A 15,092-nucleotide genomic window follows, 5' to 3' on the forward strand; every position below is an offset into this window, starting at 1 on the left:
ATTACAATAACCGGTGTACGTGGTTCCCACTCAAGGTCGCGACGCGAAGAGAGACCAGCGAGATCTCTCGAGGAGGAGACTCGACTCGACTAGAGGATCTCCATTCTTTCAAGGAGAGTCCTCGTCGAGCAAGCGAGTTTACTCGAGCGATGGCGCGAACGATGAGCGTTAGGAAACAAGCGGTGCGAAAGGGATCGCGCGATGCCGATCGAGCTGACAGGAGTATCGTATGCGTCAACGATGCCGTGGAGAAAAAGAAACATTTCGACAGCCTTCAGAATCGATCGTGTCCAGAGTTGGGCATTACTTATATCGTTGGATAAACCTTTGTTTAAAAATACAGAAAGTGTATTATATTATACATAATATATATTTCTGTATTTTGATAAATATCTTCCTCTATCATTTGAAAATGCGAAAACGGTATAATAGGGCAGATAATAATGAATTTCTGTATTTTTAAATAAATACTCACGAAATAAAGAAAAAAGTAGTACGTATTACAGCAATTTAGAGAGTCACGCAATCGATCGCGATAGCGTGTTTGGGTTCCACCGGGATTTCAGAATTACATGTAAACGTCGCGCAATTTTTCTCTCGGATTTATCTTTTACTCCTAGACATTAATTTTGATTGATAAAAGGAAATCTGCGAGTAAGAAAATGAAGCAAGAGCCCGAGAGTCACGCGATCAGGCGCGCTGGCGTATCTAATGCGCAACTCGCATCATTGTCAGATTTATATCACAACTCGTGTAAATCATTAATTGCTCTTTTATCTTCTAATCGTTCTCGCTAAATAATTACATCTGGAGATTTTAAATAAATTTGAGTTACTTCAATTACTATTACAGTAATAATTTAAACTTTGATACATATACGATTGCAGCAATAAACAGATTTATCGAAAATGAAGAAATATCTATATGCCGTGTTTAGATTCACTTGACGACCTTAATAGACACAATCACCGAGGAAATTTTCCAGCTGTGGCTCCCAGCGGCGAAGTTAACTCGCCAGTACTCCACTTATTGTCGGAGGAAAAGACGTGCGAATGACAGCGTGGAAAAAGGGGACGAGCAGAGGAATGTATCCGATGTCGTGGTTGAAACGGATGCGCTGCATTCTTTTACGGCGACACCGGTCGCAACATTCGCGGAGAAATCTCTATTTCCGTGCGCGGCGGTCACAATGCGTACCGTTACGCGCGCGAGTACAAAACCATATTCGCGTAACGGTAAGGTCGGAGAAAAGGGAGAAAGAGGGAATTACCGCCGAGGTATTCGTTTCGGTCGTTACCAGGATAGGAAACGGGATCGTCATCGGATTTGCTTGGGCGTGGAGTGAACTCGCGCAAATCCGATCGGAATCGATTCGCGACGCGTATATATACGGTGTTTTTCGTCGCCAAAGCGACGCGACGGTGTGCGGGCACCGCGCGAAACACGCATCGATATCACCGGCGCGACGAGAGTACTGCATATTTCGGCGGTTAGCTTTGATTTCCTCAGCGATAATAACATCATTTCAAGAGTGTGTGCATGCAAAAATAATCTCTTACTAAAATCTTGTTTCGCAAGAGACATTACAGTCGTCTTTGAATTATCCAGATTTCAACTGAAAATATATCTTACGAGATCAAATCGACGAGATACCGAAAACTATCATCAGGTTTTACAAGTGGTAATAAAAGAGTCGGCGTCCCTTTCCGAGGAATACGTAAAAATTCTTCGACAATCAGATCTGCGTATTTTTGATATTACATTACTTATACTGTATTCGTAAATTAAAAATTTGTGGATAAAGTATAACTTGCATAATATTCCAATTTGAAGTTTATAGATCAAGCGTAAGTAGTGCAATATAAAAAATACACAAATCTGATTATCCAAGAACTTTTATATATTCTTTGGAAAGAAATCTTGGCTACTTTATAAATATCTTTGACAATTAAATATGAATATTTTTAATACTTAAGGAAAATATAAACATTCTGTGTCAAATCGCATTTTTATATTTTTGATATTATTTATATTTTATCCTCATAGATTCCAAATTGAAATGTACACTGTTAAATCTATAGTGTCAAATTTAACTTAATGTAAGTAGCCACTGTTCCTACTTAATTATACCGCTATTTTCTACTAAAACAATGGTTTGACTATATATAGTGTTAAATTGACACTGTATAGTTAAACTATTGTTCAGTGTCAAATTTAACAATCGTTTTAGTATAAAACAACAATATATTTAGTAGAAGCGGTGTGGCGACTTAATTAAGTTAAATTAAACTCTATAGATTTAAGAGAGTATACGGTAAAGTATAATAAATAATGCAATATATAAAATATGCAGATCTGATTTATCACAAATTTTATATTATATACTATATCCCTTAGAAAGAGATCTTAGCTCTTTTATAGCCACTTATAAAACCTAATGATAATTCTCAGTATATCTCGTTGATTCAACCAGATCTATCTGATGCATAACCGTACATCTGGAGATTATATCTCGGAATCGTTTCGGGGTTGAAAAATCCGGAAAGGTTCCCAAAGCGACGGCCCGTATCGATGCGCGGCAGCGTGCAATGTAGCGAAGATGCCCGGTATGGATAAGGGTTCCACGGAAGAACGTTTGATTTTATGTGGAACCTGTTCCCACTGCGTGTACGTATATATATACGCGCGTCTCTCGCGCGAACGGGTTTACTTAGGCGTGCACGTACATGGCTTCACGCTCCTGCGGAGCCGGCTTGTAAATTAGTGCGTTCATAACAGCCGGCTGATCGTTTGACCGGGACACCCGAAAACCCGACAAGTGTCTCAATTAAAAAAGGTATTCATGCGCGATGGATCGATTTGCGGCATCGCGCGGGCTAAGTCCGCTCGAGAAACGCGAGACATACATTTACGGAGTATATGTTGCACACTGAAACTTTTTAAATAAATTTTTATTTGATTTTCGAATCTACATTAAATTCAATATAATTTTCAACATAATTTTATAGATACAAGTCTAATTCAATTAATTTCTTTTGAATGATATTTTTTTATATAGGTAACGTGAATTTATAGGAATAATGGATTCCGTTAAAATAAATAATTTATTTTAAAACAATCAAAAAACAAAAATTGATGCAATTAATACATCAATACATTTTATTTGATAGAGAAGTGCGAATCAAGGTTTTTTAACTCTAAATCGAATCGAATCTGAAAATCGATCGTGTACCTTGAAAAAAGGTGAAAATTATAAAAGTGAGCAAATTCACTGGAATTTCATTGGTCAACACTTAATGTATATACAATGTTTGTATATGTAAAATATAAGATTGTCATATGTATTAGATTCTTCTATTTAAAAATCTCAGATCGGTATTTATAATCGATTGTTATATTTGAGACTGTCTTAAGTTTAGTCTTAAGACGTTATGAATCAACAAACAACCGCATTTAGCTGCTTAAGACATTATTTAAGATGGTCTTGAAATAAGAACCGACTATGAATATCCGCCATAGATTTGAAATTTTCGAATAGTTCATGTTTGAATTACAACGATTTAAATTTGAATCGAATCGAATCTTGATTCGATTTGATTCGTGTTAAAATAGTTCGCACATGTCTAATATTTAACATGTTTATTTTGTTACACTCATAAAAAATAAATCTTCGGAAAATCTGCGATTATCCAAACTAACAACTATTAAAATTGAAACAAATAAAAACAAAAAATGTGCGAACGGCTTAAATCTGCGAGAAACAACGAGACTTTCGTAACAAGGGCTGCTGTGTATCGGACACGAGAAAAGGGGGCGAAAGAGAGGTCAGCAGTCCCCTTTCTCTTTGCTTCTCTCTTTCTCAGACAGGGGTGAGTGACTCACGTTCCGTCGGCCTCGACGCCGTTCGTCGGGACGCAAACGCCTACCCTCCAAATATTGATTCGCTCGCCCGAGGAACGCACGCGTCGCAACGCGTGTTGTATCAAGGGAGGCTTTCTCCCCGACAGGCCTTTCGTTTTAGGTCTTCGCCGAATCGGATTTCCCTCGAGACAGCGCGTTTCTTCTCGGGGTGAGATCTCGTCAAGTCTTTTTAAGAGCTTCTTCTTTTTCGAATTTGAAGAGAGATTTTAGTCGCAAGAGTGAGTGCAAAAATAAAGCAAGTTCAATGTCGTTTCAAATATAATGTTGAATGACAAAAGAGATTTTTAAATCAATTTACTTTATTCTTTATTGCTTTGAATTCCTATAATTTCAAACTTAGCGATGAGTCTTGCGTAAGATGTTTTTATTTTTACAAATATTTATCAAAATAAATTTATAAAACAAATGAGATAATCTTTTACTATATCCTTTCCTGTAAGTTTTTCTTTCCTCAAATATATTTTTAATTTAGATTAAATTTTAATTGTTTTATATTGTATATAAATATGATTATATTAAAGGATAATAATGCAAGAGATATACAGTCAATAAAAGACACATGCAATCATTAAAATGAAATTGATAAAATAATAAAAATAATAGATTTCTTTTTTCTCTCTTCTAGATCCTAAAAAAAATTTCTTAAAATTTAAATTTTCCAAACTATCTCTTTGTATTTTAAAAGTCATCAAAATTTTCACAGTTTAAAGTGTTTAGATTTTCGAAAATAAATTTTTCGTATTTTATAAAGAACAATCAAGTGTATTTTTAACGATGCTCATTTTTTAATAGTATAGTATTTTTCTACAAGTCTATTCCGACCGCATGCGGCGTGTCATCGATTGACAGCGCGCGCGTTTCTCCCATCGGTGGAAAAACCACGCGGGAAAGAGAGACTTCGTTAATGATACTCGGTTCGTTAACCGGCAACCGGCGTGGCAATTAAAAGGTCACTTTTCCCGTGGGAAAATACTTATACAGTGGTGTGCACCGAGGGGAGAAGAAGGAGCAGCAATAGAAGAAGAAGACGCTTCGCACACACGCGTGCGGCAGCGCGAAAGAGTAGGAAGAAGAGCGGCGTCGCAGAGGTCACTCACCGTCCCGCCAAGGTCGCCGTTGTTAAACAATTCGTCACATCTCCGTGCAAAATGTTCTATTTCACTATTCAGATCTTCAGTATCATCTGGAGCACTCGAATGAAGCGCGATACTGCCTTCGTTCGCGCGCACGGGACGAAAATCGCGAGGTAAACTCGCGCACCGCGCGATACACCGCCTCGCGTCAGCGTCGCGACTGCCGTCGTCGCCGCTCGCTTACTTTGGTCTCCGACTTTACACGCGCACGCGAGCGGCCGCGATGCGCGCGTGCGCGCGCTCACACCTGTGTTGTGGTTAGTGACGTAGGCGAAGATCTTGAAACCCTCGTCTATAGAGTTCGAATTCCGAATTTATTTCCGAATTTACTTCGATTTTCCGCAATTCAGGAAGAAGTATTTACGCAATTATGTAATCTAATGAGCCTACAAAGTCTTAATTTTGATAAAAATTAAAATAACTTACTGCTTTTTTTATTATACAACAAATAGGAACATTATTTAATATAATGTTTTTAGGAAGTTATACGTTACAATATTTTTCTATTATGATCAATATTTAAAAAGTTATTTATAATTAAAAAATGTACCTAGTCCTATTTTATCGAATATCCATCATAGTATTGTAGGAATTAACAGAAAGAAAAGGCTATGAATTATAGAAAGGAGATTTTGTAAGATTTTTTTTTAATATAAATATGTTGTACAGCAGATATATTATTGTCGTACCATTTTCGTTCAATCTCTGGTAAAAAATCTCATTAAAATAATTAATCTATGGATAAAGATGTAATCTCTTTTTCCATAAATTATAACATTTTCACCATTACGGGACAATCGAAACTATGTTCATATTTAACTAATGTAACAACATCAATTCTTTATTTATTTGCACTAATCTCCGAAAAAAGGGCCTAAGTAGAATAGTGTCTTTATTCCGCTCATTTCCTCAATTAGGGACAATATTCGTAACATGATCTACTTTATTCAAAATTAAAATCGTAAAACAAGATTCAGCAAATTAAAATTTTTTAAATATGTTTATATAATTTTGAATTTATATATACACGCGAATTTTCGTTTTGGCTCATGGCTCAATTTACTATTTTATTTGTATTTAAGATCACTTTATATGTAAGTCCAGTCTTCCATTCAACTAATAAAATAATCGAATATCACCTCAAGACTTAAAACAGTCTTAAAAATAGGATCCAATCATGAATATCGCTCTATATCTAATCATTATTTTATTATTAAGACTAATTAGCAGATATTTGAATTATCTATAGAGTAATTATAAAATAATAATTGCGATTTTTTAATTAATTTTTAGTCCTAATCCAGCGAGATTAATTTCAAGATAATTGTGTTATTAAAAATGTATACTTATATCACGCATAAGTCTGTGACCATCTATACTCCAGCTTAAAGTCGGCCCTGAGCGCACGTTCACTTACTTGTGTGTGAGTACACACATGCGTGCGGCGGGTAGACAATTGCATGTATGCACACGATTGTGACTGTAACCGCCATAGGACAGATTGCCTGTTCAACGCATCTGGCCAAGTCTCGCCGATCAGTAATACGTCGCGACGCGAAATGAAACGAGTCGAGTCGAGAAGACGAAGCTTAAGTTTTCTCGCGGATCGTAAATTTTCCCGCTCTGCGGAAAAGCGATTGTGCGGAAAAATACGAATGTGAAAAGATCAAACGAGCGAAACGCGCATGCTTCAGCGTATGGAATTCTCTCTGTCTCTCCGACTGTTACTCGGAAGAAGAATCTTACTCGGTATACAGGGTGTCAGGAAATTGCAGATACAAACTTAAGAAACGAAAATTCTTAAGAGAATTGGTGCAGAAAAACTTGTTTTTCAAATTATAAGCGATAAAAATGATTGATTTTTCGTGAAACAATTTATTATGTGATTGTGTGCACAAGTAATAAATTTTGATTTTGTTTAATTTTACATACGCAAAACAGATGTTACACTTAAATAAAATTTGTAGGCAGTATTACCAAAATATTTAATAGAATTATAAAAAATTAAAGAAGAATATAATCTAAAGGAAAATAATCTAAGAATAAAATTTATATTTGTAATTCTTTTTTAATGTGTTATATCAAGTGAATCCTATATATTACTTGCAAGTGTATGTGTGAGTGCGAAGACACCTGTCGATTACGGTTAAGTTTTGTAAACACATATCAATACACGTTCATAGAGACATGAAAAAAATTTTGTAATTTGATTTTTGTACAAGTACTGATTAACAATGAATGTCGATTTACAAGGATACGTTTTCATATTCATTGGACGATTTGGATAACGTTGGATTGCATAATCATAAGAGAATATATTTGAATAGCATATTTGAAGGAGAAAGGAAAGACCCGGCTCATCCACTTGTGAGTTGGCGTGTTAGCGTCCAGGGAGCGCCAGTTAGTGGATTGTTATTTTTACCTACACCGCTTCCTTTGTGCAAACAAAATTTATATATAATATAATATATTTTTTACATAAAATTTGTAAATCCGAGTTCTTGTTACTTTTAAAACATCTTTTAATTAATTTATCTCGTCACGCGTAATATGTTAACAATTTATATTATAAAAAATTGAAATAAAACAGTTAATATTCTTTTGCTGTGTTTTATTTCATCTGTAAAATGTAGTCCTCTTAAATTTCAATAAATCCAATTAATATAACTATTACTATATGATTGCAGTTTTAATGCAGAATATTGCCCCTCATTAATCGTCGAACACGTGTTACCGGTTTGCGTGGATCTTTCTTTTGATGCGTTTCTCATCTCATCGAGACTCGAGCTGTCTTAATTTATCGGTATAATATATATAATAAAGTATCACACGGACGAACCTGAATCGACAACTTTGAAGTCATCGTGTATCGTGAGCGAGAACAAGATACAGTCGGTTTGCAACGCGAAGTTAATTTATTATCAACGATTAATGTTCAAGCAAGATCGATGATTACTATATAATTTGTAATAACCATTTTCCTCGATTAAGCATAAATGGAACGAAAACGGCAAGATCGTCGTTTTGTCGCCAAGAAGTCGGTCTGTTCGAAATACGTGAAATGTGATTGTCCCCTATCATATTTGAACAATGCAGAAAAATGTCGTCGAATAGATGTGGATTATACTGTAGAGAAATTGCGACAACTCGTGTCCGATCCTGTCACCAACGATCATGTCGAAAGAATTTCACGATTTTTATCGGATTATTTGCGTGAAATCGGCGATGACGGTTACGTATCCTTTAATCTACACGTATACTAAATTAAAAATATTGATTGAATTTGTTTGATTGAGAGAATTATTAAAGTCTGCTAATTTATGTGACACAATAAAATATATATTATACTTGCTTTCAAAAAATTGTACAGTATAATTTAGGAACGTAACAGTCACTCTTTCACACGCACGAAGATAGCAGTTAATTAATGAAAACATCTTGGAAATTTTGTAACAAAAACATTATTTGAAAATTAACAAAAGTTATTAAAAATTAATTTCTTACACTCTTTGTTATATCTATTTTGCTTTCACTTGCGCAAGTGCTCCAGTTCACTCGATGTTTTCTAAGCGTTTCTAAGTGTGTTTTCTTAAAGATACCTTTCACAGCCAGTCAAACACCTGCCGGCTGTAATGAAGATATTAGAATTTCTAGCCTGGAAGAGCAGAGAAGCTGAATATCGGGAACATCTGGATAAGATGCTGCAGTTATGCAGTCAACCGCCTTTATTGAAACAAGCTTCCGAGAGTCTCACTAGTTCTGTCGTAATAGAACACTATTTTACGTTCCTCGGTTATCTCCTAACAATTTTACCTAATGAAGAAGATGTCCAACGGATTCACGAGGCTCTTGATTGTTTACTAATTAGGCAGACAAAACCGATAAACATTGCGGCAGTGAAATTAGATTTTCGTCGTCGAGCTATGGAGAATTCTAGATTGCCGATTATCATCATCGAACTGCTGGACGCTGCTATCCCAAAGATATATCCGAAAATCTTGGAACTGGCTTATATGCTCGCCTCGATCTCAAATCAATGTTGTGAGTAATCACGAATCGGGATATTTTCTATATTGTTTAAATTATTATAAAAATAATTGCTCTTCTCAATTTAATTTAACTTACTTTTAAATTTTTCTTAAATATTTCTTAAATACATTTTGAGCAGAAATTGTATTTTGAGTTTTTTAAAGGCAAAGGTATAAAACAAATTTAACAGAACACTGCATCAAATGCTTTTACATATTAAGCGCATATTTTATTCAAATATTATTCCAACGAATAACACGCATGCTGGGACGTTAAAGCAAAGATGCAGTTTTTAGAAAGAATGCTTCTGGCGTCTCTCGTTTTACATGCACGGACTACAATTTTACGTTTTATGAATAAAGGTCACAGAATGTTGCAAGCTGGGGTACTGAACACGTTGTTAACCAGAATGGATCTTCCTTACGCGACGCAGCTGCGCTGCAACATACCTCCGGATATTCCCCTTGAGGGAGAGGAATATCCCAGGGACATCATGCTGTTGATAATGAAACTCTTGTGGAGCCTCATGAGATCGGTGTTATCTTCAAAAACTGCAGTCCATCTGAAGGATCTTCCATCGCCCAAGCAGTGCGCCATGTGGTATCATTTATTGATAACCTTAATCGCAGTTAAATATTTAAAGATAACGTGATAGGAAAATAATCATAGAACAAATTTTATTCAATTTTATTATATAAACATATTTTTTTCTTTTTGTTTTTAATTTACAAGATATTATTCGGGTCTTATTCATGTATATTGATTATATAGTTTCCTCTTTAATAGACATAAGCTGTAAAGCATAAAATATACGATTTCTGACGCAGTACAGGGGCTTAAGGTATTCCTTCAAGCGGCAGATACTTCGCGGTCAATACTGCGCCGTCAATTTGAGGATCAGGAACGACATCGCCGCATTGATCCTCGCTGGAATCGTGGCTTTACCTTCGTGGGATCTCGTCAGTAGTGGTATCGTGGAAGATATCGTCAATCTTTTATCTGCAATTGAATCTGGCACTACTAAAATATGGACAGAAAATGTTAAGTTCTCCGATAGCGACGAGGATCTCTTCTTTAAAAAGACCCTGCTGATGATCATCGCTTATCTCGCCGATATCGACGTTTATGTCTTTGTAAATTATTCTCATCATTTTTATTAAAAAAATTTTTAACAATACAATAAAAAAAATTCACAAAAAATATAAAAGAATCTTTTCAACTTGTTATTTTTTAAATATGACTTTTTTGAGATTAAAGATTCAGAACTTATTTATTTTAACAAAAATGTATGCCATTTATAAAAATTTTAGAAAACATATATTAACAGATAACCTTTTAATTTTTTAGGTGATGGACAAAGCGATGATTATGCCAGTTATTCTCCGGATTATTAAATTTTGTATGAATAATAAAAACAATAAAGGCTGCTCTCCGTCGTTAATTCTTTTGGAGCGTGCAATGCATATCTTATCACTGTTAGCTCCACAATTAGAAACGGAATTTGTGAAGCGCAGAGGCACTCTTATGTAAAAAAAAATAACATAAAAAGTTAATCGGATTTTAATGCAGAGTCAAAAGAAATAAATTTCAATATTCATAGATTACTGATGATGCTCAAGCAAATTTTGAATGTGGAATTTGACGAGTATCTTGCGATGATTTTTACGAGATCCGTCTGCTCTATAATTCTGCGGGACAACGTTCTTCTTCTGGAGGATTTTCAAAAATACGGAATGATACCGTTATTAATACGTAAGAAATATAAATTATTTCATAGATACGTTATACATAAAAATTGACATAACTTTTTTACAATCTTTATAACCTTTGAATTCTTAATAAAAGATATTACTTCGTAATTTCAGAATTATTCATCACTATAATGAATTTAGATAAGCTTACGATGAGGAGGCAACGAATTCTAACGCTGCTACTGATCTCCCTAGAAGGGCTTATAAAAAAACAAATGTCTGTTGAACAGATGTGCGAACAACGAAGCGTCGAGCTTACTTTAGAAATCTTCACAAAGTGTCTATGTAGAAAAAACGAGGACTTTCAAATAGATCAGCGGTAAACAAATATAATTTACAAAAATATTGCTTTGACGGTTTTTATCGTAATTTTCTTTATTTTAATTAATTTGTTATTTAATAATTAATAAATTATATTAACTACCTGTCAATAATTATAAATATTAATACTATCATAAAATTAAAGAAATGTACATATTGAAATTAAAAAGAATTTACATATTGACATGAAAAACAGAAATAAATATGTTATAAATAAACTGTTTTTATCACTTTTTGACAGGCTTTTGCTGGCAATAGGTGCTTACGTTTGGAAATGCATAGTGCGATGTCCTGAGAATCTCCAAATTTTCTTAAAAGGCGGTGGATTGTATTCTATGTTGGACATCATTGAGATCGCGAGTTATCCTGTAAGATGTTTGTATCTCGGTGCACTGACTGATATGTGTGATAACACCTTTTGTGGACCATGTCTCTGTACCTGGAGGGGCGCTGATAAGAAGACAGGTCTGATGTCTTTGCTCACAAGTATTTGGCGAGAAGAAGAAGACAGAATTGGCATCAAAAGACGCGTCGACGGTTCCATAGCAGGTACAATCTCGTGAATCAAAACGTCGAACTTCATATATGAAGATATTTTTTCTAAGACAATCTATTTTAATTTAATATTTCTTGAAAATTTATTTAAAATTAATTAAAATTGTGGATGTAAAAGAATATTTTTGATAATTGGGAAAACAGAGACGTTCTCTTTATTTAAGAAATATGTACCTAGATATCTTTAAAATTATTTTTGTAAATACAGCTATTTTTGGAGAAGAGAAAAAATATTTTTTACTTCTTCAAAAAGACTAACAATTTTCACTCTTTTTGAAAAAATTTTACTCTAAAACGCAACAGAGTGAAATTTCACTCCAAAAAAAAAAAAGGAAGATTCACTCTCTTGAAGTGAGAATTTACTCCAAAAAATTTAAAGACTACATAATTAAATTCGTTTGCAATTTCAGATCCTGAATTTCCTCAGATGGGCACCAAGCAGTGGTTAGACACCTATCGTTCACAGCTTACGGAAGACGCCAGTCCCACTATAACTGATATGATTGGTTCAGTGCGATCAAAAATCTTCAGTATTTTGAGAATAATCGAGAGAGACGGCGACAAATACGAAATCGCCAGGGAGCATTACAAGATTCTACTTGATGAATTGCCAACGAAAGATCACGTAAGATAACATTATCCTTGATCAGAAAATTCGAATACAGTAATTAAATTTTTTACACAATATCAAAATGAATCAGCGGATTTTTCTTCGGATTTTTTTTTAGATAACACTGTCTTGTGTTGAAATGTATCTACGGTTGAAACTCGGCCAGATGTGGACCGAGCTTAGCAGATACTTGGAGCAGACCGGCGTCACACCGTTGAGCGTGGACGCGCATCTGATCGCCCACATGGTCCAGTGGCACCGTTCATGGGGGATTTTAATAGAGGACCGTCAGAGAAAGCTGATTGCAATGGCCAAGAGGGCAGACGAGATCCTAGAAAAAGACGAGCTCGCAAGGATACGCGATTCCAAGTTGGCACCGACTCTGGAAGCATTGGACGATGTAGATCGCATCCGTCGTACGACTGACAGATCGTACATGCTGCGGAAGAAAAATCGACAGAGGCAACAAGTGCGCGCGACCCTGTCATTCCCACGCGATGCTGATGCCAGGCAATGCCATCGAACGTTCTCGAATAAGACGAACGTCACGGTAAAACCATGGGATTTAAAGAATAGAAGAGAGAAAGAGAGAGAGAGAGAGAATATTTCTATAAGAAAAATAGTTATAAAACCAATTGATATATCAGTACTGATACGCACGCTCAGAAAATTCTAACTTGGATTTTAATTTTAATTTTAATGGCATTTAATCTTATTTTTAACATGAACGTTTTGGCTCCACTTGAGTCATCATCAGTTTCGAAACAGACAAACGGAATCACGAAAGATCATGTATTTATGTATTTATTATTGTAAGTTAGCTGATTGAAGTTTGGAACGTTCTTGGAACGATTTTTTCAAAACAATTTCTCCCATTTTTCCTTTAGCACAGAGGTTTCTCTGCATGTCAGACAACAAATAGAAGGAAGACACCCTTATGGGCGAAAAACCACCCTTAAAACAACAAAAAAATTTCTAAAAAATCATAAAATGGTTTCTCCCATTTCTACTTCGGGTGTCTTCCGTTGCGTGCATTCGATAGGGGTGTTTTTCTATTTGTTGTCTGGCATGCAGAGGAACCTCTGTGCCAAAGGAGAAATGGGAGAAATCGTTTTGAAAAAATCGTTCCAAGAACGTTCCAAACTTCCATCAGCTTCTCAAATGATTTTTTAATAACATGTTTATTTTACTTATCGAGAATTTATTTATGTTTTATTTTTATTTGAGAAGCTGTAAGAAATTTTTTCATGTTTTAATTTTGTAACTTGTTAAATTTTTTTAAAAATTTATAATTTTTTTAGACAGTTTTTGGACAACGTCACCTGATCGACACTTCCTATCTGAAGGATTCTGGAAGCGATTTTACGGAAATATCTCCAGTATCGTCAGTGTCACTCCTCGATTCACCTCGCAAAGAAATTTTTTCTTCGCTTGAAGTCGTTTCCACAAGTTCCTTGTTCTATGAACGCCGATTCGCAGATAATTACATGATCGAAAGTCTTAATCGGTAATCTGCGCGTTGCTTACATCATCAAATAATTTAATAAATATATAAAGTAAATATATGTGTGAAAACATTCAATAAAATATGTACCTTCTTCTTGCGACGAGCTTATCTTGCTTTGGTACAATAGTTATCTTCCTTGTCGACAAGAAAATTTCGCGGCGCGTTATGCGCGGAAGTGTCATTTTTTATTTGACAGTAATTAATTCACGTTTGCACACGCGTTTATAAATATACATGATATATCGAGAGTTCGTAAGAAAAGAAAAATTATCTTATCTCATTAATATTTAATTCATCGTTACAACTGTTTTACTCTTTCAAATATGGCTTTATTTGCTATTTCAATTAACTTTTAATTAACTTGTTCGTTGTTTAATTTGTAAGAACGACCTTCTATAAACACATCGCGATCAATCATTCAATGGTGCAAAAGACGCGAGTCGAAACGAGTCGATGGTGCGAATTTTGCGCTAGCGTTCTGGCGCGTTATCTGGCATGTGAGCACGTTTACCTAGATGATCATCTAGATACTCGAGGTCGCTTCGGAGTGGGCGAGAGAGATTGGCGAGCGCGGCGAGTGACTAGTGAGAGCGAGCATGCCGTTCGCGTCGTAAGCGAGTGCTGTCGCTGCCGCCGCTGCCGTCGTCGTCGTCGTCGTGCTCCGCCGTCGGATGGTACCGGTTTGAAGAGCGAGTCGCGCTTCAGGACCAGCTTTTCGCGAACCGTTCGAGTAGACTCTCGCGCGTCAGTGTGTCCACTGTAACTTTTAACAAGTCGCTTCTGGCGTTCGCCCCAGGGTTCGCTCGCGACAGTGCACGTTCACGCGCGGGCAAAAGTTACGCGGAACGATCGAAGGAGACGACGTGCTCTTTTTGCCCCCCCCCCCCCCGGTGGATCCCTATATCTATCCCGATTCCACTCCGGAGCATCCTCTTTCCGCGAGACGAGAATCGCTTATACTCGTTCACGAGGCGGCGCGTTCAACTTCTCTCCCTTCGCTTTCCCGTTTACTCCTCTCTCTTTTTCGCGAATTTCGAGTCACCCTCTTCTGAGAGATTCCCAGTCTTTCCTCTCCATCCGGTTCTCACTTCGCCACCCGCACCTTTTGTGCGTCTCCGTCCCTCGCTCTGCCCTTCCACGTTCTTCCGCCGCCGCCGCCGCCGCCGCCGCCGCCGCCGCCGCCGCCGCAAGTGTATCCGCGCGCGCGCGCGTTCACCGTTTTTCCGTCCCGCTCGGCTTCGTATTCGCTTCGTCGGCGAGTGCGC

General features: G+C 36.3%; 1 protein-coding gene across 1 annotated transcript; it reads left to right on the forward strand.

Moving 5' to 3' along the window:
• Nucleotides 1-8,050: 8,050 nt before the first annotated feature.
• Nucleotides 8,051-12,891, forward strand: LOC108775107 (cilia- and flagella-associated protein 69-like; the record flags this gene model as incomplete). The annotated part of the gene is made up of 10 exons (XM_018541390.1): nt 8,051-8,290; nt 8,663-9,095; nt 9,446-9,683; nt 9,925-10,216; nt 10,431-10,609; nt 10,684-10,835; nt 10,949-11,153; nt 11,397-11,692; nt 12,121-12,335; nt 12,439-12,891. Coding segments are annotated over exons 1-10 (2,703 nt in total), but the record flags the coding sequence as incomplete, so codon positions are not given.
• Between the last annotated feature and the right edge of the window lie 2,201 nt (nt 12,892-15,092).

Source organism: Cyphomyrmex costatus, unplaced genomic scaffold (assembly GCF_001594065.2).
Source record: "Cyphomyrmex costatus isolate MS0001 unplaced genomic scaffold, Ccosl1.0 scaffold283, whole genome shotgun sequence".
In the NCBI taxonomy this organism is placed as follows: Eukaryota; Metazoa; Arthropoda; class Insecta; order Hymenoptera; family Formicidae; genus Cyphomyrmex; species Cyphomyrmex costatus.